This window comes from Mesoplodon mirus, assembly GCF_964341445.2.
Source record: "Mesoplodon mirus genome assembly, chromosome: 13".
Classification (NCBI taxonomy): Eukaryota; Metazoa; Chordata; class Mammalia; order Artiodactyla; family Ziphiidae; genus Mesoplodon; species Mesoplodon mirus.
The window spans coordinates 85,495,947-85,523,682 of NC_138989.1; the positions used below are offsets into that span (position 1 = coordinate 85,495,947).

Here is a 27,736-nt window from a genome sequence, read left to right on the forward strand (position 1 = left end):
GGGGGATATTCATTTTTCTTCTGTCTAATTCACATTTTCTCTTTGCTGTCTGTGACTGAAATAATGAGTTGTAAAAGTAACATTGTTAACACATCTTATTTTAGATAAGGGGATTAAAAAAGGGAAAGAAAATAATCCTGAATTTATTATTATTTTAAAAATTTCTGAGTGTTTCTTATTTCAGTTGGTTCACTTAGTTCATTTTATTATAAATTGTTATGGGAAAGTAAGTCACCCAGAACTCTTATTAATTGACACTTCTGCATCTCTTCAATGCAGCAGTAATTGATGATGATGATTATCTCCCTGAAACACTCCATGTTTTTGATATGCCTGATGAATCATTAAATAAAGATTAAATTCTGTTCTATAAAATTTTATTATTAAATGCATTCTATTGTGTTCTAATTTTTTGTTTAATTATGTTCCTCAAAAGATATTTATCTTAAGTATGTGTGAACCTTGATGTAAGATACAGATTACCCTTATCTGCACACATCTCATGATGGTGTGTTCATGCCAAATGAGTTCAAAATTAGGTTGTATCATTCTGAAATCTCAGTTTGGGGCCCTTATTTATAAATAGCTCAAAAAACATTGGTTTGGATAAACATATTGAATTGGTATGACCAGTTTCAATTCATTTTCACACAAATTGCAACTTGAATATTCTTGTTTGCCAAATAATATTTTGAAAGTAATAAATTCAAAAGCCCCCCAACTCAAAATTGCCATTAAATCACAAGTGCTTTTACGAAGTCTTGGAAATAGCGCTTTTGGACAGTTTAGCACTTCACACTGGCTCCTTCTCTAATGGAAATTACCAAAGAATATTTCTTACTGAGTGTTAAATCATGTGTGAGGCTTTGAAGCAACTGTCTGCTGGCCCCTGTGGGCTCAGCCATTTCCAGTTTCCTCTCGGACAGGACAGGAACGAGGGAGTGGTCACCACCCCTTCCCTGACATGCCTGAATTTCATGTTATTGTATTGTCAGTTTACACAAAACATCCCGGAAGAAATTTGAAGACAAATCACATGTAAAAATGGAAATCCCTTTTTCGGTGAATCTATTGATTGCTGTTTTACTCCTTGACATGAACACCCTCGTGTATTATAGCTCTTGCACATTTAATCAATAAAGACAATACCAGAATTATATGCTTGGATAGGAAGAGACTCTTAATTTATTAATAGCAATCATTTATTGAGACTTGCTGCATTTCTTGCAGTATCTAGGTACTTTACTATAGGTTTCTATATACTGTTTTACAGAACTATTTCCATTGCTGTATTTAATTCCATTATATCCCAGTTTCTTATTTGGAAAGTGAGTCAGTAATGCCATGTATCTGATAATCCTTGGCAAATGTTTATTACCCTATTTGGCACATAGTATTCACTCTCCAGAATGGTATACTTTCTTAGTTTTTATTTTTTACCCCTTGCATAGCCCTATGAGGGAGTCTTCACATCCTAGAAGGAAGACGTGGGGATTCAGGGAGTCCCATGCACCGTGCAAAGCTCCAGTGCTTGTGCTGGGTCCTCTTCTTCCTCCTGTTCTAGGAGGAACCCTAGTCTTCATCATCACTGTAAAGTCAGCTGACAGTTCCTGACGGCTCGCTCGCTCCCGGCACTCCCAGAAGCCCCGCCACCCTTCCTGTCGTGTCACGTCACAGCAGCCCTGGGGAGGAGAGGTGGTATCCTCATCCGGTCTCGGTACGGCTGGACTCAGCCCCAGGCTGCACTCTGGGCCTTGGACTGTGCTTTTCCCTAGGGTGCTGCATGTATTCGGATTTCTGTTGACCGTATTAACAGTTTCCTTTCCCAGGATTATATCTCACAGTAACCGGAGCTCCCACCCTTGTTTGCCACCTTCAGAGGGGTTGAGGTAGCTCCATGTAAAGGGCTCCTTGGGAAGGTTTTCAGTGCATATAGCTCACGTTCAGAGTCTTCTGTCTCACTCCTTCCTTCCTTCCTTCCTTCCTTCCTTGTCACACTGGGACCGTTTGAACATGTCTAACAGTGTTAGTTTTTGCTTCCCCTTCTACGTATCGTTTCACCGGTTATGGAAATCCTCATTCTGTAGTTTATCACTAATAACAGTTGTTTACTAAATTCATTGTATCTTTTTTCAAAATTCAGGTATCAGTGATTTCATTTTGCCTTACATTTCATTGTTATGATCTGAACCAAGGCCAAGTTACTGTTAATTTCAGACCCTAGATCAGACCAGCTTTTTGCCTCTCCATTTCAGCATTTTAAAAATATCCTGCTTAACCCGTGTTGTTTCTTGAACTCAGAAATAAAATACACTTACATTATTTATTTCCTTACTTATTTTGGCAGGAGACTTTTTAGTTAAAAAAGCAAACAAACGAATGCAGCAGACACCTGAAATAAGGCCTAATACCCTAATTATAATTTATAAGATGAAGAGTGAAAGAACAATTTAGTGATCAAGTGCGATATGTGGGCTCTGATCAGACGACCTGTGTTCAGATCGCAGCTCTGCCATCCACTAGCTGTGCAACCTCGGAGGAGTTACTTAAAGTAGATTGAAAGCTCCTCATGCTTTTCACCCATCAGTTAGGGTGTTTTAAGGGTTAACTAAGTTGGTAGATGTAAACACCAGAACAGAGGTTGGCAATCTCCCTCTGTACGAACAAGCAAAACTACAAAACAAAAAAATACCTGAACATGTGATCGCTTTCATTGTTGTTAAGAATGTAGTTAATATTTGGAAGTCTACAATGTAATATTAAGGTTTTGGGGGTGTAATATTTATAGCTCTGACAATACTAATAATTGCATTAATTGACAAGGTCAACTCTAGAAACAGGGAGTAGTAACTTGCTGAAGGTCTCCCCTTCCTCCTTTTGCAGTGCAGGAAATGGTGTGTGAGTGTGTTTGCGTTTGCGCCACTACCTCATAGTTTTCTCAGAAGACTGTTTCTGATTGCTCTCGCTAACATTTCATAAAATCTAAAAGCTCACTGCTGGTTTTTGGACACAGAATGCTTACTCTCAGGAGACACGTGACACTTAGAAAAGTTTTTGTTTCTTGTGAATGAACAAAAGTTTTCCAAGTTTTGTTTCTCCATGGGCATTTTCAATAAACATAATAGCATTTATTTTCATGGAGAAGCAGAGCCATATAGGAAAATTAAAATTATAATTTTAAAGGATTCTTGGTAATTCTAAATTTTGGGATGTTGATAATTTGTTTTTTGTTTTTTTGTTTTTTTTCTCACTGTTGTGGCCTCTCCCATTGCGGAGCACAGGCCCCGGATGTGCAGGCTCAGCGGCCATGGCTCACGGGCCCAGCCGCTCCGCGGCATGTGGGATCTTCCCAGACTAGGGCACAAACCCCTGTGCCCTGTATCGGCAGGCGAACTCTCAACCACTGCGCCACCAGGGAAGCCCTGATAATTTGTTTTTGAAGGGAGTTTCTTTATGTAAAATTACAAGGATAAACATTTCAAATGTGGAAGTAGTCGGTTCTGTGTGATGATTATAACCAAAAAAGGCAATAGCACTCTGAGAAATTGTGCCTTAAGATACTTCAGAAACAATGGAAGACATACTTGGTCTGGCCTAGCAATGATTTGGTGAAAGAGTTTGAGAAATGTAGTTTTTAAGTATTTAATACCTGTTAACTTCTGAATTTTGGAGTAAACAAATATCATGGAATTGTAGATTTTTCCTTTATTTGCAAGGTGAATTTTTGGACAGATTAGAATTCATTTGAACTTCAGTTTTTTCTGTGTTCCTGTAAGTTAATGTGCTCATTTATAGGTAAGATAAGTGGATGAGAAAAATTTTTCCGTGAAGTCATGGTTAAACAGTGTAATTGGGAGCTGCTTTCAAATACGTTGACAATGATATATAATGTATTTCATTTTATGTATTACGTAAATGAAGGTTTAGTGCTTCACTTAGGGTTTTAAAATATTGTACAGCGTATTTTACGTTATCACACTAATATTAGCATGATCTTGATTTCCGACACTTTGAGGGTAAAATATTTTATTTTTTCTTGATTTTTGTTGATAATAAAACCAATGCAGTTTATCTCAATTGGCTGTTCTTTTAATGATGATCAGCATCTTTATATTTCTAGGCATAATTATACTTGATAACTGACTGTACATATTTATTTTTGTCTGACCTGTTCCACAGGTCATTAATTTTTAGTTTGTACCTTCAACATATGATAAATATTTTCTTTTCAAATATTATGAGCACTTTTCTAATCTTGGTGAATTAAAAAAAAATCTGTCCAATATCAGCTACTTGGTTTTTCACTCATTAGTTTAGAAAGACTCATACTCATTTAGAACAGCATTGAATATACTGTAACGATTTTATTTGTGAATGCTTTTATTTCTGTAGTTTTTCTTTTTTCTTGTTTTCCATGAGGGTATAATCTTTCATTAGTCAAGGGGTGTGGAATGGTGGGAAGGGCTCCATATAAAGGTCACCGGGCATGAATACTACTTTTGCATTTTCAGCTCCTTTGCCACATTTTCTTGAAAAAGTCAAAGTCACTTATCTTCTCTGAGCCTCAATTCCCTCTTCTCTCGGGTTGAGCTGATAATGCCTCCACCTCTCACTCATTCGGTTATGCGGAGCCATTGAGGAAACATAAAAAATGCCGTGTAAAATGTGAAGCATCATTTTGCTTCAAAATTTTTTACTTATTATAGAAAAACAAAGAATATAAGTAATCTAAAGCTAGATCTCATAGCAGAGCGTATTTACCTGGTATTTGCTTTTCTTTATATATATTTGTATGTGTATATGTGAGAAAACAAAAATGCACATACATATATATACATGGGATTACATTGTATGTAGTACTTTTGTCCCTTTTAAATCTAATATCAACTGAGAAACGTTCTGTATCTTTTACTGATGCATAATATTCTAATAATGCCACTACTATTGCACACTTAGGGTGTTTTCATTTTTTTGTTGAACTATTTTTTTGGGGCCTTCATTTAAGATTCTTTCTTGAGGGTACATCCAGAAGTTGGAATAACTGGTTCAGAATCACTATTGAAGACTAATATTTGTTTGCTTAGGACTTGGTGCTTTATTCAATTCAGAAAAGGAAGCATAAACTGTTTATGAGCTAAGATGCAGTATGAACATATTTATAGGAAGATTGTGTGATGGTGGTATATAGGGTGAACTGTAATGGAGAGCACCTTGACGCTATCGCACTTCAATAAAATGGTTTGGTCTAGCGTAATTATAGTAGAGAGAGAGAAGTTCGGTCTTGAGAGGGAACAGTTGTGAAGAAGCAGTTGATGACTTACAAACATGAGAATATGATTATTAAATTGGGAAGCTGGTACAGTTGGTAGAATTAGGGAGGTCTGGAGCAGCCCCTTAGTGAGGGAAGATCATGACTGAGTGTTGGATATGTTTTAAGGGATCAGCAGTTCAGACAGGAAGAAGGGCCCTTGCAAAGGCCATGGGTGGAGACGTTAGCCACTCACAAAGAGGTTATGCACTGAAGCCCAGGAATTGAACTATACCTTTGAAATAAGACTGTATACGAATAAAAGTGTCACCCTAAGAGGATGAGAGGAGGAACCAGAATCGACAACAGTGAGAAGCAGGAAGTGCTCAGAAATGGGTTAGAAGAACTAGCGCCAGAAGCCAAGTTATTAGAGTTTAAGAAAGTAATGGTGAGCAGTATGTTTACACCTTAATGATTCACAAAAAAGAATTGTCTGAATAGAAAGTTTTTCTTCTATAGATAAAATGTGACTTGTTTACAGAAATGTATTTGTATACCACTCGAAAATATATTACAAGTATTGTAGAATAATGAAAAGAGATGATTGATTGTTACGATGAATGCTCATGTACCAAGTGCGGCCATTACAGTTGAGATCCTCTCTATTTCCTTTCCTGCCTGCCATATGGTTATTTATTTGTGTTCGTTGATTTATTTCCTACCTTTGTATATTGAGAGGGCTTGGACTCAGTGATATTCCAAACAGCAGCTGTCATAGCTAGCATCTAGGTCTTGCCTTGTAAATACCACTCCTTACTCTAAGAAGCCAGGGCCGATCCAGGTCTACAGCAGGGAAAGGACATGGTGAGCCTGGAACATCTTCTGCTAGAAAGTAAGGAAGAGCCTGAACACTGAGAGGAGTGATGTCAAAAGGACATAGAAGCCAGCTTTAAGGGGCTTCCACTGGCCAATTTTGGGGTAGTATGAGAATTACAAAGCATAGTTAGGATAATGGATTATGAAGCATGGCATAAAAGTGAAAATCCCAGAGTCCATTTCAAGTCCTCTTGAAAGAGAGCTAGAGAGGGCAGGTGAGACAGACAAGGGCAAAATCCTCAAGTTCTTTATAGAAGAATGCCAGCTAGTAAATGTCAAAGGCGCGATAGGATTAGAACACTGCCATTCTGCAGCACTCCTTACAACCACTGAGATGGGTAAGCTTCGTCAGTGAGCACTGAAACCGTTGGGAGCTGGTTGTCAGGAAACAGGATCTTCACACAGTGTCAGCTTCTAGAGGCCACGTGCATTCCCTGGCTCCTGGTCCAGTTCTTCATCTTCCAGCTGAGCAACGTAGCATCTCTGTGACCCTGCCCTCAGAGTCATCCGCCTTTCTCTGCCTCCTTTCTTCTGTCTGCCTCTTCCACGTCTAAGGACACAGATTACATTGAGTCCATCAGATACTCCAGAATAGTTTTCTTATTTTAAAGCCAGCTGTTCAGTGACCTTAGTTCCATTTGCATGCCACGTAACCTAACAGGTTTCCTGAGATGAGGAGGGGGACATCTTCCAGAAGCCATTGCTCTTGTGATGTAGAGTCAGTAGGAGAAATGCACACTTACTGCAATACTGAAAATCTATAATTCATCTGTCTTTTATACTGATACCATTAAATAATTGAAATTATTGTAAAACTATAGTATAAAAATAATCTATTCATTTAAGGACATTTTCAGAGTGGTAATACCTTATTAATCATAAAACAGACATATCAAGCAAAATGGTAGCAATTTCTATATATTTTTAATAACAAGGGGCATTTGCTCCCAAAGTCAGATCACATTATAGATAATATATTTTTGTGTATCTAAAACTTGAATGATGACTGTGTAACAGCCATTGTGCTAAGTAATGCATCTTTATCACTTTCTGAGATACGTGTGCTTATCCCCACACCACAAATCAAGGAGCAGAGGGTTAGTGTGGTTTAAAGAATTGTGCAGGATCACCCATGTGGTGAGTGGTAGACTCAGGATCTGATCTCAGCGCTGCCTGACTGCAAAACCTGTGCCTTATGAAGTGTGACCCCAGTCATTTCTATGTCCCAGTCTCAAAGTTCCTCTGACTCTACAGCGGCATTTTCTAAATCGCGTCCTGAAGACACAGTTCTAGGAGATGTGCGTAGGTCTGCTCTGAGGAAGGTACTTAGTGGTGAGCAGGTGTAGAGCAAGTGGTCCAGTCTTCCTCCCCGCTTGGTGCCCAGCGCTCACCAGCGCCTCCCTGACTCGAAGTCTGCACGTCTTACTCTTCTCATCTGGGACTGTCCAGTCTTATCCGTACCACCCCCCATCCCTACTTCTTTGGGTAACATCCCTGTTAGCATTCTGTGGAACAGTCATCTGTAGGATATTTGGCAATGCTGAGAATCTGGATAAAATCTAAAGTTTTTGGCATGATTTATAAGACCCTTCACAGTGAGGATTCTGCTTGTTTTCTTTGTTGTCTCAAATTTTCACTTAATTCTCTAGCAATGTTTCTTGACCTTTCTCTGTTATTTTGTTCCAAACTGTACGCCCTGTTCCATGTGCCTGGAATCTGTGCCCACAAGCCAGTTTAACCATCCTGCTCCCAGACTTCGTTGGAACTTTTCTAGAAGCTCCTGCTGTTTGCTCTCTCCGTACCTGCCACCTCAGTCATTGCACCGGACGCTGTTCTATCGTCATTCATCCTTCTCCTGCCTGTTCCTTGGTTAGGTCTGAATGCTATTTATTTTTGGGTCCCTGGTGCTTGCTTATTAAAACATGTGAATCTTTTAATTAGTGTTTGAATTGAATCACACTGAATGGCATTGTAGTTCCTGTGAGCATAGTGTTCCTAAACAGATTCACAGAAGGGTAGGCATGCTCTTCCTGCTAACTTGGTGCCCAGTACTCGAGAGGCACTGGCCAGTGGGAATGAGGTAGAATATTGGGGGTGTTCATTATTTCTTGAACCTTCGAGCCTAGGGTGCTCAATCGCTAGAAGTGGCAAAGGTTTATATAAGGCTAAGAGTGTGTCAGGCACCAGGCATTCATCATGTAACCCTCATGACCACCATTCCATCTTATGTGAGAAGAAACCAAAGGCACCTCGTTAAATAACAGGTCTCAGTTTACAGAGAGAATTAGTGGTGGCCCAGGGATGGAAACCCAGGGAGTTTATTTCCAGAGTTATACTCCTTAACTGTCAATACCATCTTGGCTCCATCTTACTTCAGAGGGAGGAAGCTTGGGTATCACCTGTGAGGTATTCTTCCCGAGTGTCTGCTACATCTATATTAACGCCTGGAGGATTACTAGGAACCCTGAGTTCTGCACCTGGTACGAAGGCGAGGGCCTTTTGTAGAGGCCAGGAGGGAAAGGGAAGGGATTGTGGTGGAGGAGTAGGTCCAGAGCATGACTTGGTTACGCAAAGCACAGAACGGTGGGCTCTTTTATAGGGCTCTCTCTGAAGTTCTGACAGCAGACACAGGATTGGTGATGCAGTTTTTGTGTAGATTTGCTTTCTTATGAGATTCTAGGATTTAGAATATATGTATAAACACTTTGAAAAAACCAAATATTAGTTTCTTTTAAAGATATATAAAAATTCAAAGTTTAGAGTTTTCACTCATTCAGGACTTTTTTTTCTCCAAGGTAGTTAAAATTTTTGTTTATAATTTAGAGACCTACCATTCAAAGTCAAAACTATAAAGAGGGGCAAAACAGAACCTTGGGTTGTTGGGCATTTGGATGTGTGTGATGGTCCATTATTCTTTGCCTGTTGCTGTTGCTCAGTTTTGGAGTGCATTATTCTTTCTTGGCCTCCAGCCCCCTTCTTGGGGATTAGTGTAAACAGAAGTGGGTATCGAATTTACATCTCAGGTCGGTGGCTTTCACATAGGTAGGTACTGTTTTTTGACGTGGTAGATTTGTTGGATCTTTGCATATTGATTTTCTAGGTAGTCTTGCTGCATCTGCTGAAATTTCATTTAAGTTGTTATGCATATCACTTAAGATGCCATCTGAACTGGCTCAAAGGAATGGAGGCTTTCAGAGTTGAAATCCTTAAACTATTTTCTAGATGTAACTGTGTCAAGGACACTGTTCTAAAAATAGCAGTACTAATATTAGCCATTATTTATTAAGTTGTCTTTATCTGCTCCTCATGCCACATTGTGTTTATGTTGTTTTATTTAACTCTCACAAAACTCCTATGAAACATTGCTTTTCTCATGTTTCAACTGAGGAAACTGCTACTCAGAGAGTGTTCTTAAAATTCTCAAAGTTACAGGAGCCATAAATGGCAGAGCCCTGACAGGAGTCACCTGTTCTCACTTGTACTCGAAGTGCTACCAGGGGGACAAATGCTGTGTGGTCAACCCAACCTGAGGAGTTAACCAGCCTTGACCAGGAACATGGCCACAAGTGTCTGCTTGCGAGGGCTTTGTTTCTTGTATTCCTCAGGTAGTCTTGGCCTGCTAACCTTGCAGCTTGCTGTTGTTTTTTTTTAATTTTCTGCTTCTTCAGCAGTGATGAAAAACTGTCAATTATATTCTTGTTTGGTCCACTCAGCTTTTCACTGTGTGGCCCCTGTGCTCTGACAAGCTGTTTGGGAGGTGTGTGGCACTGATGTAGAGGGGGACCAGCTGGGAGAACTGGGTGGATTACTACAGACCCCTCATTGAGACTAAAAGGATAAGTGACTGTGCACGTGTCATTGTCAGATAGTGATGAGTTCTTAGAAATTTTCTTTTATTGTGTTTAGATTTTAACTTCTTAGCAACACATGCACTTTCTTTCCTGTAACCTATAGTGCCTACATGGACGTGATCATCAGAAATTTCTGAGGAGTTGGATATTGTATCTTATAGGCCTGTCTTTCAGGAGCATCTGACCTTATTCGACAGATGAGGGAAACAAACAACATAACAAAAATTCAGGGAACCTGCTGTTGCTGCTGCCTCTTCTCTTGCCTTGAGTTCAGGAGAAACACAGCCTGTGCAAACCTGACTTTTGGCCCCTAAGTTGAGCACCCTGCCTTGCACTGTGTGAGGCGGGAGTGCCAGGGTGTTGTGGCTCTGGGTGTCTCCTGCTTTTCACGTCCCGTTCTCTGTAGTCATGGTTTTGTATTGTATTTGCTTTCATAGGTAAGTCAGATAATCTTTCGTGCCTCACAAGTGAAATAATTCTGCAGTGAGAAAATCTGAGGGGCTGAAGGAAGAGGTTTGTATTCTGTCTCCATATAGTGTAAGAAAAATTATTTTAAAATTAGGAGTTCAAATCTGAGATTTTTGTACTAAAAGGTAGAAATCTGTAGCTAGTTTGCAAATGCTACTGTCGTGCTGCTGTTTTGACACCAAAACCAATTTCAAGTCATGCTATTTCAGGCAGTTATAGATACTTGGAAATCAATCATACTTTCAACAGCACTACTTTTTATTATTTCAAGGTGTTCCTTTAGATTGTCAGGCACTTGCCAGATGGATAGCTTCGGAGTATATATTTCTAGCATGAATCTTGCCCTTGAACTCAAGACCAGTAGGTTCAGCCTCCTGTTAGAGACCCGTCTTGGATGTCGGTGGGCTTCCTCATTGAACATGTCCTAAAGTGATGTTCTCCTTCAGACCAGCTCAGTTTTTCCCAGGGAGAAATCTTTGATGTTGTCTTTGATTCCTCTCTTCCAGACTCCATGTGCAGTCCCTAGGAAAATGTTTGGTTCTAATCACAAATATGTGTCTAGACTTTGACCAGATCTCTTCTCTACTGCTAGCCCTTGGTCCAAACCACTGTCACCTCTTCCTGGATTATTGCAAGAGCCAGTTAGCTCCTCCCTCTCTCTGTGTCCCCGCACCGCCCCTTCCCCTGCCCCCGCAGTCTGTGCTAAACAGAACAGCTGGAGGACTCTGTTAACGTGCCAGTCCCGCACATCTGTCCTCTGTTCGGACGCCTGCGACGCTGTCCTTCTCACTCAGTGCCAGCCCGGGCTGTATGGCCTACGAGCTTGGTACCTCCCCAGTGCCCGGCCACCACCTCGTCCCTCCTCCGCTCCGCACTTCACTGCGGACGGCGCCGCGGGCTCCTGCCCCAGGTCTCCGTGGCGGCCCTTCCTTCGGTGGCCGGCTGCCCCCTGCCTGGTGGAATACCCAGCTCGCCACCGCAGTCCTGAGCCACCCAAATGGAAAATGCTGATCCCCTGCTGAGGTTTCAGCTCTCCCTTCTCTCTTTTGCTTTTTCTCCCACCACTGTTCACTCTGTGAGGTGCTCTGTATTGTAGCTTTTGTTCTTGTCGTCTGTTTGCCTCACTAGGTTTTACGTTTTCTGAGGCAGGGACTTCTCTTTGTTTGATCACCTGTGTACCACAGTTGCCTAGACTGTTCCTGTCTAGGGTAGGTCCTGCTTTTAGCACACGCGTTAGCTTGTGCACGCATGATTAGGGGAGTCCATGCGGGAGCGTGGCAGGCTGAGTGCTGCTGCTTCGTCCTGATGAGAAGCCACAGGTTATAGAAAGGAAGCTCCGTGAAGACGTGACTTTAACTGTCTGATTTTGCATCCTACATGCAGAACCTGCCCATGGCTGGTACATAGTCATCAGTGAATGAATGGAAACAAGCAAAGTGTTAAGTCACGTGTGCTCATTGGGAGCAAGGCATTTCAGCTGTAGAGCTTTTCAGATTCAGGATTATTTTTGTTTTATTTCTGGTGGTATCTAGATTATAAATTTTCCAAAACAACCATTATGTTAAAATATTAATACTCTTATGATGGCAGTGAAGGATAGGCTCCGTTCCGTAAACACAAATTACTGGCAATGTTATTATCCATGGTGGTTGGTAAGTTTATTTTAGTTGGTCATGCTTGGCTTATATTGTTTCACTGCGTATGATGCTGAGACTTTTACACTACACATACTTTAGTTAGACCAAATTAAAAGAATTTATAGTTACTTTGTGTCAGGTTTTGGATGACTAAATATTTTGCATTTGACTACAATTGAGCTGTGTTTTAGTATTGTAAATTCTTCCCCATAATGACAAAAACTTGTTATTCCTCTAGATAATTTAGTATTATAGACATTCAGCAGATTATGTCAGAATGTTAAATTATAAGAAGAAGCTTTCCTTCTCTGTGTACTTTAGTTTGTTCCCCTGTGCAGTGTAATATTTTTGTTTTACTTCTTAAACCTGAAACATTTTAATTAATAAAATTTTTGTCTTTTAAAAGCTACACTGTGGTTTCTAAGCTCAGATCTCTTACATTATACTTGGTCATATAAATCAGCTGTGCTTTGCAACTCTGGGTTCTTAACCTTTGCTCTTTGCTATCAGCTTTATGTTTTTTTGAATTATAGGAAAATAGAGGACAGTAGGGAAGTTATGACTTAAATATACTGTTGTTATTGCTGTATTCTTTCTTAAGGAACTGAAAAATATTATTTATTTTGTTCAAATCAGACAGAAACAAATATAGAATATCTTATACTGTAATTTTTGCTAAGCACTTAATATCATCACAGTTTGATTCTTTGTATGTAATAATCATTTTTTCATTGTATGGATTGGTGGTATGATTGGTTATTTATAGTTGTAAAGTGAAAAGAATGAATGTTATTTTTAGTGTTATACAAATGCATTACTTGAATAATGGACTCAGTCATTAAAAAAATACAAACATATTATTTTAGCCTCAAAACCGAGGTTCCCTAATATTATATGAAAATAACCAAAATAGACCAGACATGAAAAGGAGCATTCACATTTTGGTCTTGGCTTTTGACACACGTCTCTTCCATAAGGCCATAGTACTTTATAGTCTTGTGTTGCCTGTTTGTGCAAACATGTCCAGATGAATTCAGTGTTTAATGTTAAGAATCTTATAACATGCCAATTTGATTTGTAGCCCTTCATATCATAGAATGCTAATTAAAATCATATTTTTGCATATGTCATGCCTTTCATGTACATATGCAAATAGATTCTGTTGCCTTTCAGCTATTAGTAATTAACTTTATGAAGGACAGCTGTAATACGTAATTAACAAAAATGTTTGCAAGCCCTTTTACACTGAAAGTTACAACAGTAAATTTTTATTTTTTTGCTTATCAAGAGATCCATTTTAGTCTGATGCTTCTGAATGAGATCTAAATTGTTTTAAATACTCACATGACATAATTAAATTGTGTTGTACTATATATATGCAGAAGAATGGTGCACTATGCACTGGCTGCTGATTGCTGTCCATTTCATATCTATGTCAACAAAATTGAATTAAGTGATCTGATTTGTGTGTAAAATAAGATAGCATGTCAGGTAATACTTTTTGCTTGTTTTAGTTATTGATACCTTCTGAGCACTTAGGTACATTTTTTTTTTGCTTGTATTGCAGACATGGTAAACATTTATATCATTTTAAAAAACCTCTCCAAATAATTACCATGCTTTTAAGGAAGCTTCATGAAGGCTATTCATTTTCTCTTTTACAGTCCCTTAAATGTTTAATAAAATGACATTTTCTCAAACTCATTTCATGATTGAAGTGTGGGATCAACTAAGGGGCAGGGAATGTGATACTGAGGTGTTGCTTTATCTTTCTTGCTAACTGACAGTGAAGACAGTGACTAAGGAACTAAAATCATTGGTTTGGTCCCTGTTCGTCTACTCAAGTGAGAAAATGAACCAGTGAATTTAAATGCAGTTATTTCTTCTGGTTTTCAGGTATTGCAGTATATTAATCTGTATGCAAGCTTTCTGCTTAGAATTTAGTGCCATTGTGATGTGCATTTTCATGTTACAAATATATATATATTTTCATGTTACATATATATATATATAAAATCCATGTCTATTTTTTAAAAATTTAGTATGTATTTCTAGCAGAGAGTTAAGTTTTAGTTCTATAATCACTTTTGTTTTTTTTAGGGTTGCTTTTGTAATGAAGAAACACCTAAATACTCATCTACTGGGAAAACATGGAGTTGGCACACCAAAAGAAAGGTAATTTTCATCCATTTTTTAAAAATTTAACTAATATAATTATATTTTCATTTTAGATTTTGTTTAGTGGGGTGACTGCTAGAACTCATCAAGTCAGTTTGTCATGTTCTACATTAGTGGTACTCTGTTGTTGAATATCATATTTTATGCCATTCTCCCATAAGAATTTTTTTAACATCTTTATTGGAGTATAATTGCTTTACAATGTTGTGTTAGTTTCTGCTGTATAACAAAGTGAATCAGCTATGCATATACATATGTCCCCATATCTCCTCCCTCTTGCATCTCCCTCCCACCCTCCCTATCCCACCCCTCTAGGTGGTCCCAAAGCACCGAGCTGATCTCCCTGTGCTATGCGGCTGCTTCCCACTAGCTATCTATTTTACCTTTGGTAGTGTATATATGTCCATGCCACTCTCTCACTTCGTCCCAGCTTACCCTTCCCCCTCCCTGTGTCCTCAAGTCCGTTCTCTACATCTGCGTCTTTTCCAGTAAGAATTTAATGTTGCATTTTAATTGTAGAAAATTCAATCTAAGAATATTTGAAAAGATTTGAGGGATTTGAATTTGTGATTTTGTGAAACAACCTTGAAACAGTAGAAGAGTTAAATTAGAGGGAATTGACCTCTGCAAATGCATCAGAATGAGCTAAAATAAATATGTAAAACCAAACTGTCTATTTTCATTTGAACTTTGTGTATTTTTATTTTGAGGTTTTAAAACAACATTTTTTGAATTCTTACTGTAGAATTAAACATTGCTGATGTTAAAAAAGAAATACATCTTGTGTCATCCCCCAAATAATACTACGGTTGCCATGTCATGAAAAATAACACTACAATTACTGTGTCATCAACTGCCAGGTTTTCTTTTTTCTTGCTACTGTATCATAATTAGCTTCATCACATAGACTTAATTATATTAGGTGAACTGAAATACAGCAATGTCAGCTACCAGGTGAGCCTGGCTACTTCTGAAACTCTAAGTCTTTAAAATGCGCAGCTCTCTCAGCACTAGCGCAAGCACTCTCACCTCCTTCAAAGACCTGGTAGGTTTTCAGCTTTTCCCAGATCCTCCAAGATGGCATCTGAAATTCTGCAGACACTCCTAGAAACTTGTTTTGAATACTATTTGAAAATGTCAGTCATGATGCAATTTGTTCCATCACTCTATAGCCTAGGGCTTCTTCTGCCATGTTTGTAAATGTTTAATAAATTTTTTAAAAATTTAAAATACTCATCAACATGTTCTATGTTTACAAGGAATTTAACTTGACTTTTCTATTGGTGGCATATTGTTTTCTTTAGCATTTTAGTTTGGACATGACTACTGTGTCAGAATATTGGAATGTGACATATGCCTACTTTCTGCCTTTTGGTTTCTCATACTTTTCTTTGTAACATTATATTTAACTTGAGACAATTTGTGTGTTGAACAGATCCTGAATGCATTATTCTTGAAATTCAAAAGATTTTATATTATTTAAATTGAAGTTTGGAACCTGTCAAAGTTATGTTTTGTAGGTGTTTAAGAAACGAAACATTTGTAGTTATTGTGTTCTTGTTGCTTTCATTTGCATTATCTCATTAGTCATTATATGACATTATCAGTGGTGCGTTATTATTCGATTATAGAACTAAAGACAGATTCAGGAATGTACAACAATTTCTTCAATATCTCATCATTAATAAGTGTTAGAATTGTTATTTTTCTAATTCTGGTGCTCTTCTTTGTACTGATTATATTATCTCATGTTGAAATCGTTACATATAGGTACTTAGGGTGTTTTATTCACACGATAAATTTGAATGAAAACAATCTAGATCAGATAATTAGTAAAAAGAAAATATTTCCCTAGTATAACTCGTATACGTTTTGAACTCAAATGTATCATTTTTGCTTTTTATTTAGGAATTTAAAAAATTTGAATATGTCTGTTCATATGGTTTCATATTAATGAAAAATTCAACATCTTCTACATATATTTATCCTCCAAGCACCTTAAAAACAGTAGATACCTTCTATATATGGTGCTAGGAGTTGGAAATTCCAGTTGTACTCTCAGATTTTTCCATTTACCTTTTCCTGTGCATTCCAGGATAACTCTCTGCGGCTTTCACTCATTTCAGTCCCTAATACAAAAAGAGAGGCTAAAAAGAGGCAAGAGAAAGGTTGCCTGTCTTTTTTCCCCTTTGAGATCTGGTAAGCTTTTTCTCCAATTTTTACATGATTTTTTTCCTCAAATGAGGAGATGAGTCTCAAATGGGAAAGTATTCCTCATCTTCTGGGTTATTACCTTCTAAGTAGTCCAAGTACAGAGTTCATCTACATTCAACATTAGATTGAATTGTTTTTCCTACCAAAAATTCTGTGTTTCAGAGGACCTCTTGTTTATGATATCTGTTTATAGATAGGGCATTCCCTCTTCCTGATAGAAATACTGAGATGGAATGCCAGGGCTTCAGCCACAGCATAATTTTCCAGTAGATGTCCATAGCTGGAGAAGGCTAAGATTTAAGTAGCAAAATCTAGCACAGTAAATACCAAAAGGCTCCTTCCTTCCAGTCCACCTTCCTCCATTCCTTGGAGAGGGAATTGATGCCTTTTAACAGTCTTAGAAAGCAAAAAAACTCTTTATCAGCATATTCAACCATCACTTTGGGCATAACTGTTCTCTAAATTAAGTTAAACATTTTTTTCTTACCTACTTAAAACATTAATGCCTTGATCATAGTTTTGCAAGCTTGCTATATTTTAATTTCTCTAGGACAATATAATCAGTTTATTCTTTTTATGTTTTGAATTTGATTCTCCCCTCTTATGCATTGCATATTATAGCAAATAGTAATAGAAGTTAGCTAAATAGGCTGTGACAATTAAATTAATAATGCATTTTGTTTGCAAGTATTTAGGCCTTGTGCTTTGACTGATATATGCAAAACTGATAATTTATTACAAATAAATCATATTCTTGCACTATAGTTTGATGAACTAATGAATTTTGTCAGCATGACTGTCATTAGCAACAGAAAAGTAGATAATTTCAAATATATATTTTTTGACTCTGTGAACACCTGAAAGTGATGGCTTGTGTAAGAACATACTTTTTTGTCCCTAAATTTACATGAACTTATTTTAAGGTAGTATATTACTGTATTTTAGAAGTCTTGTACACTTAAATATAAACAACTAAATGTAGCCACATTCAGTTCACATTCCAAAATGATGAACTCCAATTAATCTGCAAGTTCATTCTAAAGTATTCCTTATTTTAAGTAAGTAATTCTCTTTATAATATAGCTAACCAAAGTAGCTTTCTGACTCTCTGAAATCTCTAATAGAAATCTAGAAAACGAGCTTATCCACAATTATCACAATTGAAACAGCCATAATAAGTATATCTTATGTGAAAGCCAGGTGCATATTACAATAGAAAGAGATAGCATTTGTAGTTCAGTGCTTGGAAATCAGCTGGGCTTTGAATGACTGTGTAAACAGGAGGAGGGGGAAACGATTCACTCAGAATTTCTGATCTGATACATTGCTTTCGTGGTGTCTGGGACAACATCAAGAAATGTCTACACTGGCAGTATCTATGGAAGGCTGATGTGCTCCCCAAACCAGTTTTACCAGTAAATGATTTTAAGTTGGATGTGTATATCTGAGAATCTAAGAGCTAAATAATGTACCTAGTTTTTCAAGTTATTAATGAAGATCCAGATTAAAACCGTAGTATTTTTTCAATGAAGCAGTTTTTGCAGGAGTCTCATGTGAGATCAGCTCCTGCTGTTGTCACTTTACTGTCCATTTTAAAGAAGTAACTTGCCTTTTGGCTAAGTTGTTATTGCTTATATTTTCTTTTATTAAAGGATCAACCATTTTCCTTAATATTTGTTCCATGTGGATTTCTGTAAGGTAAATTCTGTTTTCTATTTTATCATTGAAACAGGTGGCTTATTCTCATGGATGCAGTGAGATATTTCATTCCGTGTTGAGTGTCCTTCTCGTCTCTGAAGAGTGTTCTTTATAACACTTGTCAGTCACGTTGTGTTTTCTGGCTCAGGTCTGCTCTCCAGTCACCGCTGCTTATCGCTTATCGCTTATCTGTTTCCCCTCTCAGTTCTTCTCTTAATCAATGGCTAGTGATTTTTTTTCTTTAATGAGGCCCAATTTTGGAAAAATAAAGTGTCTATGGGCTCCCTTCTGCTTTAAAAAGTATTTATATAAGAAGTGACTCTGTTGAGCCAAAATGGAGGAAAAACATTTCAATTCATTCTATCTCGGATTGCTTATTTTAATGAGTGGGAGGTTGTTATATTTCAGTGACTTACTGTTGCTTTTGTGTGAGCTTAGGACTCCCTTTCCTCTGCCTTCTCCCATTTCTCCATCTGTAGACAACATCTAGTATGTAAATAATATCCTATGATCATTTGACATCATTTCTTATAAGAAAGTTGGATTATTTAGCCCTGCTAAATAATTATTTCTATGTGGAATGATAGATAGAAGCCATATCACTCATGTAAAGCCAAGGTTGTTATTTTTAGAAAACTCCCTTCTATATTTTAATGACTTAATCTGACCACTTATTAAGGTACATAAGGAGATAGTATATATTTTCCACTGAAGTTATCTTGTTAGCATTTAGGTAGTATTTCTAAATTAAATGGATAATTAGGATGTTCTATGGTTGCTTTATGACAAATGTTTTCTTACTGAAATGGGTATATTCTAATTCTTACTTTATAAATATTCCAGGTGAAAGTTAGCAAAAGTTAGCATCACTGGTGAGAATATTGGGATCTCAGCTCCTCATTTGTTTGTTGAAGTTTCCAACTTACTTTCTGGGGAGGTGTTTGGACCTAGTTACAAATGGTTCTCATGACTCATCTCTGAGGGGATAGAAAACCCGCTTTTCATGCTCATAACTTCATCGGGGCCCTCAGTTTCCATGAAGCAATGGTAGCCCTACTCCTACTTCAGTTGCGTAGTGCAAAGCTATGTGGAATATCTGGATTCTGTATATTTGTCCTACAATTTAGTTTGCTGTTCTGAATAAATATTCTTTCTACTCATTTCTCCATGTGCTTTCAGTTTTACCCTTCAATCAGTCCCATCCCTAGAGAGCTGCTTTCCTTTGCCCCCATTGGTTTTGTTTTCTTCCTCCAATAACATTTTGACTGATTTTGTACTTAGTTTTTATGATAATGACTTAAATTTCAGAATGTTTTAAGAAGTAACCTTATAAAACGCGTGTCTTTATTGTAAAGATCGTGCTCAAGGGCGCAGCTCCTGAACACATGTCGTATTTTCCTGGTGAGATCCTGGGGTGGGGTGGGGGGCAGTGTCTTTCTGGTCTCTCTTCCAGGAAAAGTTGTGCCTTTCTGAAACAACTTGTCATTTTAGTCTTAAGTACTAGCAAATTGTGTGTATAATTGAGTTTTCTTCTTCATGTTTACTGCTGGGAAGCTCAGTGCCAAAATTGTAATTCATCTCTAGAAATCAGGATGGACTTCATGGAATGCATTTTATTTACTACTGTTATTTCTAGTTTCATCCTTTTTCCCTTATGGGAAATTCCCATTTTATGTGAGTGTTATATTTTAACAACCTCACATAAATCAAAGCTCACATAATTCAAGGGAAGTTTTGCAATGAGAATTTTTGTGGAGTAGGGTCAGTATTTGTCTGGGAGGACATGTGTCTCCAGCCCTGGGGTTTGGGGGCATTGTGTCGAGCAGTGTGCAGCCCTGTTATGAGACATTTTTTTAATTGTCCTTGCCCTGTTGTATGAAAATTTAGTGCACTTTAATGGTGCTTTTTATTTTTCGAGATAATCTTATTTTGAGGAATGCTTGCTCCTAAAGTGTGCTGAGCAGACATGGTGTTCACTCCCCTGCCAGAGAAGGGAGGGTCGCTCAACTTTTATAGCAGGTCCTTGCTCTCTGCTCCGTCAGGAGTAACTGCTGCTCTTAAGTGCATCACAGCTGTGCTGATAAAATTCCACGCTTACTGCTCTAGGGGAGATTTTCATGTTAGCAGTAGGGGAAGTCTAAGTGTTAGAAGTGCGTGTGTGTTACAGAAATGTAAGATTGTTTTCTTTGTTTTCTAAGATTCACTTTTTAATTTTAAGCTAGTATTTTATTGAGCGTTCATCTCTGTGTGTTTTATTCCTGGGCATTTAAATAGACATGGATATTATATGATTCTTGTTCTTTAGAAGATACTGTAGGTTATGCAGTTATCCATAATATGTGAAAAGAAAAGCTACACAATGATACAAAAGAAAGTTTTAGAAGCGGGAACAATTCATCTTGCTTAAGAGGTATTATGGGGGATGCTAATGAAGACATCTAATTTATTCATTAATTTATTCTCCCAATAAACATTCACTACATCTGCTACTTACAATTACTGCTGTGTTCCAAAACTGAAATGGCATGTCGTGTTTGAAGATGATACACCCTCCGTTCTCATGCCCCTTCAATTTAAGGTTGATGGACTGAGGCTAAGGATAGAGGGATAATACACACATAAAGGAAAAGGAGAATTTTATTAGGAGGCGCTGAGAAAAACAGAGTAGGGTGCTCTTCCAGAGAGTGTCTGGGCCGGGTGTTGCTTTAGGATGAGTGCTCAGGAAAGACCTTTCCGAAGGGTTGCATTTTAAGTGAAGCGTAGATTCAGAGCCCTCCCAGCAGAGAGCACAGTCAGAGGCCTCCCGTGAGGCGTGCGCGAGCTTGGTGAGTCCTGCCCCAGTGCGCCCTGGGGCTGGGGGAGGGCAGAGGGGAAGATGAAGAGCTAAGACCACAGCCGTGCGCTGTTTAGGAAAAGGTCACCCGTGGGAGTGTTTCCTTTAGCGGGATCATGGGGCGGGTGAGGGTGGGCCTGGGCAACTGAGTTGGAATCCGGCTGGAAAGAGCCTTGAATGCTGTGCCACTTTACCTCTTACTCTGTACAGAAGAGGAAGCCAGCAAGCCGTCCGTGTGGAGTTCAGCCCCGGGACAGTGTGGGCAAGTGGATTAGCCGGTCACAGTGACATTTCCTGGAGTCCCTCACCCGCTCTCGCTGCCTCGCCTGCTCCCTCTGTCCCTCAGTGCTGGTCACCTGGCCCGATTCAGTCGCGGAGCTTGCCTGCAAATAAGCCATTGGTTTTTACAGGCAGACCTTGTTTTACTGTGCTTTGCAAATATTGTACTTTTTACAAATTGAAGGTTTATGGCAACCCTGCATCAAGCAAGTCTATCAGCTCCATTTTTCCAGCAACATTTGCTTACTTCCTGTCTCTGTCACATTCTGGTAATTCTCACAAGATTTCAAACTTTTTATTATTATTATATTTGTTATGGTGACCTCTGATCAGTGATCTTTGATGCTCTTACTATGACTCTGAAGGCTCAGATGATGGTTAGCATTTTTTAGCAATAAAGTATTCTTAATTAAGGTATGAATATTGTTTTTTTTAAGACATAATGCTATTGCACACTAACAGACTACAGTATAGTGTAAATGTAACTTTTATACGCATTGGGAAACCGAAAAATTCATGCGACTCGCTTTACTGCGATACTTGGCTTTAGTGTGGTGGTTGGGAACTGAACCCGCAGTGTCTCCGAGCTCTGCCTGTATTTTGTTAGACACATTCTGTTCCCAACTCCGTAACATATTTCTTCCTTTCTCTATACTTTCGTTCTTCCTATTCCTTGTCACACTCCTACTACATTCCGTCTTTCCTGGTTATCATGCCAAATCATTATTTTATTTCAAGCTTCAGTATGAGGCCCCTGTCTTCTATGAGTTTCTTCCTTGTGTATTCCATCTCTAAATGATTTTGCTTTTTTCATCATATTCCTATGGAACCTTGGTGAATAAAGTCTATATATTTCTCTCTCCATCTCCCAAAGTGGAAACCCAAAAGGCTATAATGATACTGTATACGTTATAATGATTTAATTTAGTACTAGCTCATTGAGTTATTAGACCAGTAATGTATGGTTTAGTACTGATAATCTTTATTAAAATGACATCTGTTTTGTTCTATTGCCTCCTCTTTCATTCCTATATAGAAATAAAAGCGAATTCTGTGGAGATAGTGAACTATACCTTTTCTAGTATGAATGTTCTAATTGCTTTTGCATGTGATAATACATTGTTGTTTAATGTCACAAGTTAATTTTTTAAGGGTTTTTTTTTCTGCTACCATTTAGTAGTTTAATCAGATCTTGGATATAAGAATATCTGCCGTTTTAACTCTTTTTGAAGTCAGTGAATAAGTGATCCCAAATATGATCAATCAGATATGTTAAATGTTCAGAATATAGGTGTTTTTCCCTTGGCAGGCACCTAGAATATTTTTGGCTATTCTCTTCTTTTATTTCACTTAAATTGCTTTTAGAACACTGGGGCTTATGCATCTGGACTCTGATTAAAATATGCCTTAAGCTCTTATCCTTAATTCCCCATCAGTGCCAGAATTAAAGAGAACAAAGACCTATATGTTCACTGCAGCCTTCAATTAGGCTTAATTACCAACTTTCATACAGTTTCATTATACAGTACTGACTTCTTGTGAGATGTTCTTTATGTTCATGATGTCTTGGTAGTTGCTTATAAAAGTGCAAGTTTAAAATTTTTCCTGAGGAATTTTCAGGAAACTTAAAACCTTTCTGAAGTAATTTTTGTAAAGTTGGATCAAAGCAATATGATGATCCATTTTAACAGATGAAAAGCAAGATGTTTACATCTCATTATGCCATAGAACTCTGATAGGAAAAATCAAGGGTTTACACAGGTTATTCTCTAAGATATCTCCTCCCACTCCCAGTTCTTGGTCCTTGGGTCACTTGAATAATCCACTGTGAGCTTCAAACAAAGGGCTTCTCCACTAATCCTGTGCTGCTCTCGCCCTCGTACTCAGAGAAAACAAGCAGACATTGATGTTCTGTAAGAGACTGGTCGATTTTGTAGTAGTCCTGATGTTCCACAGAATGACTGTCTTCTGCTGCAGCAGGTCCTTCATTCCCTTTCAAAAGAATCATGATGTCATTTGATACGTTCTAAGATATTAGCACCTCCTAAGGTTGAATCATATGAAATTAACACTTAGGTTAAAAACCATCAAATATTGGCAATTTCATTTGCATCAAACCTAATTCTATTTAGAACTGTTTCTAGCATATGATGTCAATATAGAGATCTGCTTTTTCAGTGAAGTAATCATTTCCATTGAGTTTTTAAATCTTTTTAAAAATTTTTATTTATTTATTTATTTATTTATTTATTTATTTATGGCTGCGTTGGGTCTCCATTGCTGTGTGCGGGCTTTCTCTAGTTGTGGCGAGCGGGGGCTGCTCTTCATTGCAATGCGCGGGCTTCTCAATGCGGTGGTTTCTCTTGTTGCAGAGCACGGGATCTAGGTGTGCGGGCTTCAGTAGTTGTGGCACATGGACTTAGTTGCTCCGCGGCATGTGGGATCTTCCTGGACCAGAGATCGAACCGTGTCCCCTGCATTGGCAGGTGGATCTTAACCACTGCACCACCAGGGAAGTCCCTCCACTGAGTTTTAATGTAGTCCAGTTCTTGCTTTTTTTATAGACAGTGATTCCCTAGACATAGTGTGGTGCAGTAAGTATGATTCAGAAATTGGGTCAGGATAACAGGAAAGCTATCTCAGCATACTTTTTTTTTTACTGTTTCCACTCAGTGTCCACTGAAAGCCAAGTCTGTAGGTCTTCTAGGCCTGTGTCAGCTGCAATTTCAAGGCCTAGGTTTTGTCTCACTGTGAAAATCCTTCCCTGGATTTCCGTTCTATGTAATCGCTTCTTACTACTAAGAAGACTGATGTACAACTTAGCACATGCTATTTGGATTCTCTTTTTTGTTTAAAACACAGTGGGTGTATGCCCTGGGTCCGCACTAGATAATTTCTTGAGGGTGTGGTTGGCAACTTACCTTCTCTGTCTCAGCTTTTCCAAAGGTGACTGGCATTCAGTGAATGTTGATAGATTTAAGATGTTAAAGTCCTCATTGAAATTTTTCTTTTTCAGGATGGACTTTTTCTTAGCTGGTCTAACATATGATTTATAGTCACATTTCTAAAAAGGCACTGCAAACTAGTGTAGTTGTATGTAACTGTCTATGGTCCTGTCTCTTAACAGAGTCAACCTCAAGTGCATTCTTCCTGAGTCACTGTGGCTTTATCACCTTCTCCTGAGAGGCCCAGGACACATGTTCTCATTTTTCAGAGTTATGGTGACATGGACATGAATTTATAGTTATACAAGTACAAAAAACATCATACTATATATAAACACAGCATTTCATAATTTAAAAAGTGCTTACTTTTAGATAAAAACATATTAAAGAAATTTTTAGTTGCTAAGGTCTAAACAATATCTGTGTCTCCTTTTTCATGCTAATCTGGTGGAGAAAAGGATTATGGGAAACAGCAGATTCAGCAGAACATATATATAATGAAGTTTTTATTTAAATTATACCCAAATTTTCTTTCAAGTTAGTTAAAACGATAATTTCCCCTTTCATTCTCACAGTGCATTATAATATTCAGAATGTCTTTTTCTCATTTCACATTTATAATTACATAATATGGATATGCCGTATATTTTTGGCAACTAGAAAGTGCCAGTCTTATTGCTGGATATCAGATCTTTAAAATTTTATACCTTTTCCTTTTTCTAAAAAAATATTGTTTATATGATAATCATATCTTGAAGATTAGGAAAATTTTTAACAAAACTAGCCCAGTGCTTATTATTTATTAGTACTCATAGTAATAGCAGTATATGAACATATTCAAAGTCTCAGTGAGTTTTTGAGTTTTCTCTTTCTATTAAACAGGGAAAAACACCTTACATAGAACACTGCTGTGTGAAACCAGTAAAAACCAGTGCTCTGTCTGAAGCTGCAAGGGGGGCTGGCCCAAAGACCATGTCAGTGGTGCGGCACCTTCTCTGCATCTCAGAGAAGCTGTGGCTTCCTCATCAGATTAAACAGAATCTCTTTATACATAGAGCTCTTTTACTTGTATAGTAAGCCATTGACTTTTGCAGCTTTAGCATTTATAATATTGTTGATCCCTAAGTGATGAGACATAATTTAAATTTCTGTGGAAATTCCAGGTTGAATCTGATGTGCTCAGGTGCCGGTGAGTCTGAGCCCTTAACTTAGCTGGTGTTAGATCTCAGTACAGCTTTATTTACTGTGCTCTGCTTGTCATAGGTATCTATGCCTCTGAAGAAGTGATTAAAACCAAAAGTCTAAACAGATCCAACTGCTGGAGTTGATGAAAATAAAGAAAGAATGAAAAAAATGTAAGAGTGTAATCATTCTTAGCTAGAGATGTAAGGTTGGGATAACTTAAAATCTGGAAGGTAATGTTCTAGTTTTCAAGTTCAGTGGTAAGTTCATAGATATTCATTATATTATTGAGTGAATCAATAAAATAAAATGGGGCCACAAATGGATCAGTGATGAGCAAACTTATTTTTGGCCCAGTTTTGTGCCTTGATGTCTATGTAGTGAGACCGTGATTTGCCACATTCACATGACCCACATCATATGCTTGATGGGAAACAAAGAAAGTTGGTTTCAGAAACTTCTATTTAGTTCTCTAGCTAGGACTGAAAGTACCCCATTCAATGAAGGAGAAAACTTTATTGAATCTTGAAGAGATGGCTCTCTTATTGGTAATGTTATGAATAGAATACATCTGGCTTTCAACAAAAATGTCAATTCTTAGAAAATCATTAGTCTGTAAACATTTATCTGGAATAACAGTGGAGAACTATTAATTCATGTGGCTGTTAACTCACTTATATTATGAGAAAAGTTTGACTTGGAAATTTTAGAAAGTGTTTTTCCTTGCGTAAGGTCAAGTTGACAGTGGACCCTCGGCTCACCCTGCCACAGAGAAGCACTTTCTTCTGAGTGAAGCGGCTCTTAGAGGAGAAGGGCTGGGAAACCGACAGCTGTTCCTCTGGTGGAGCTGCCATCACAGAGAGGCACATCTCAGGAAGGACCCCGCTCTCACCAGGGATTTGGGTGGCCTGAGGCTGACCTCGCTTGCTGAGTTCTGGTCAGCCTCCAGCAGTATCTGAGAAAGAAATCGGGATGAGCTCTGTCCTAGGAAATGGAGGCCTTTTCATCCCAAGATGAAAGGTGCTACTTTCAGTCAGAAATAGCTTCATCTTGAATGTCTGTTTAAATGACTGCGCTCCACTTTACAGGTATTTTTCTCAGTTTCCACCACTGGTTTCATCTGCCTTTCTGCTGACATGATGCTGAGGCCCCAGCAGAACAGTGCTGAGGACATTGCAGAGGGTGCCACCTGTCTCTGTCTGCACAGGCCTCTAGGGTCTCCATTTTCCTCTTGTCCTGCCTCTGGAGACAGGTCGATGTGACTAAGGAATGATGTTCTGAAATAGGATGTAGAGTTCATTTTTTTTCCTTATTGGAAGAACTCATAGCTTTGTTAACGATTTTAGACTGTATTTATAGAATCACTGAGATTCTTAAGGGGTTACTTAATTTTTTTAAAACACTTTACCACCTTTTATGAGGGAAGGTGTATTCTATGAGGCTTTCTAAAGGTCTCAGTTCATATGCCTTGCAAATGTCAGTGGCTTACTATATTTAATTTGCCCTAACACCAGGTAGCTTATTGCAGAGCAATACAGAATTTTGGATTTTAAAGAGAACCTTTACATTTCATAGATGTGAAAACCATTTCAGAGAGACTTGATCTAGACCATCTAGATATTCAGAATTTTGGCAATTAAAAAATGGTCTGTGTCTACAAATTTTATAATTTCATTGCATCCTTCTTTGGGAACAGAAGAGCTGTGAGTCCATTGTTCTTTGGTAAAGCTTTGCTCTTTCATGGGTGATCTTTGGTAGTTTTGCATGTAATGCTTAGTATCTTCTCAGCACCTTTAATCTTAGTAATTGATGGTAAATTTTGTACAACTTAAAGTATCTATGAAAGATAAATTCTCCCCCCTTTTCAGGTGCTTACTGATAAAATATATATAAAATTAGAAAACTCTGAGTGTATTTGTTTAAATTAAACAAGAAAAGTTTGTTTTTAGTCTGAACATATTGCTGTAAAACTTTTACAGTCATGCAATTTATAGAAATGGTAGACTTTCACTCTTTCATTTTTTTCTTTCAATGGTGGCATCAATATTGCTAACATTTGTTGGAATATAAAGTATAACACAAGATCTTTCCTGAAAATACTACATAGTGAAAAACTACCCAGTGACTATCTGTAAACTGGACAAAGATGAAACATTTTTAATCTAGCATGAAGAAATGCGTCAGAGTGCATTTTCAAGTTTGGGGCTGACTGCAAATTAAACTTGGATATTTAACATATATTTGAAGCCAAATGAATTTAGCCATTTGTGGCTTATATCACATCATCATAGTATTTCCTCATTATTCTATAAAAGTTTTTTAAAGTA

General features: G+C 37.9%; 1 protein-coding gene across 2 annotated transcripts in view; it reads left to right on the forward strand.

Moving 5' to 3' along the window:
* Window positions 1–27,736, forward strand: part of ZNF407 (zinc finger protein 407) — a 418,739-nt gene that overhangs the window by 133,849 nt on the left and 257,154 nt on the right. For both annotated transcript variants that reach the window (XM_082640310.1, XM_082640311.1), the window contains exon 4: window positions 14,181–14,255. In XM_082640310.1, coding sequence (XP_082496436.1) covers window positions 14,181–14,255 — 75 coding nt within the window. The remainder of the gene's footprint in view (window positions 1–14,180; window positions 14,256–27,736) is intronic.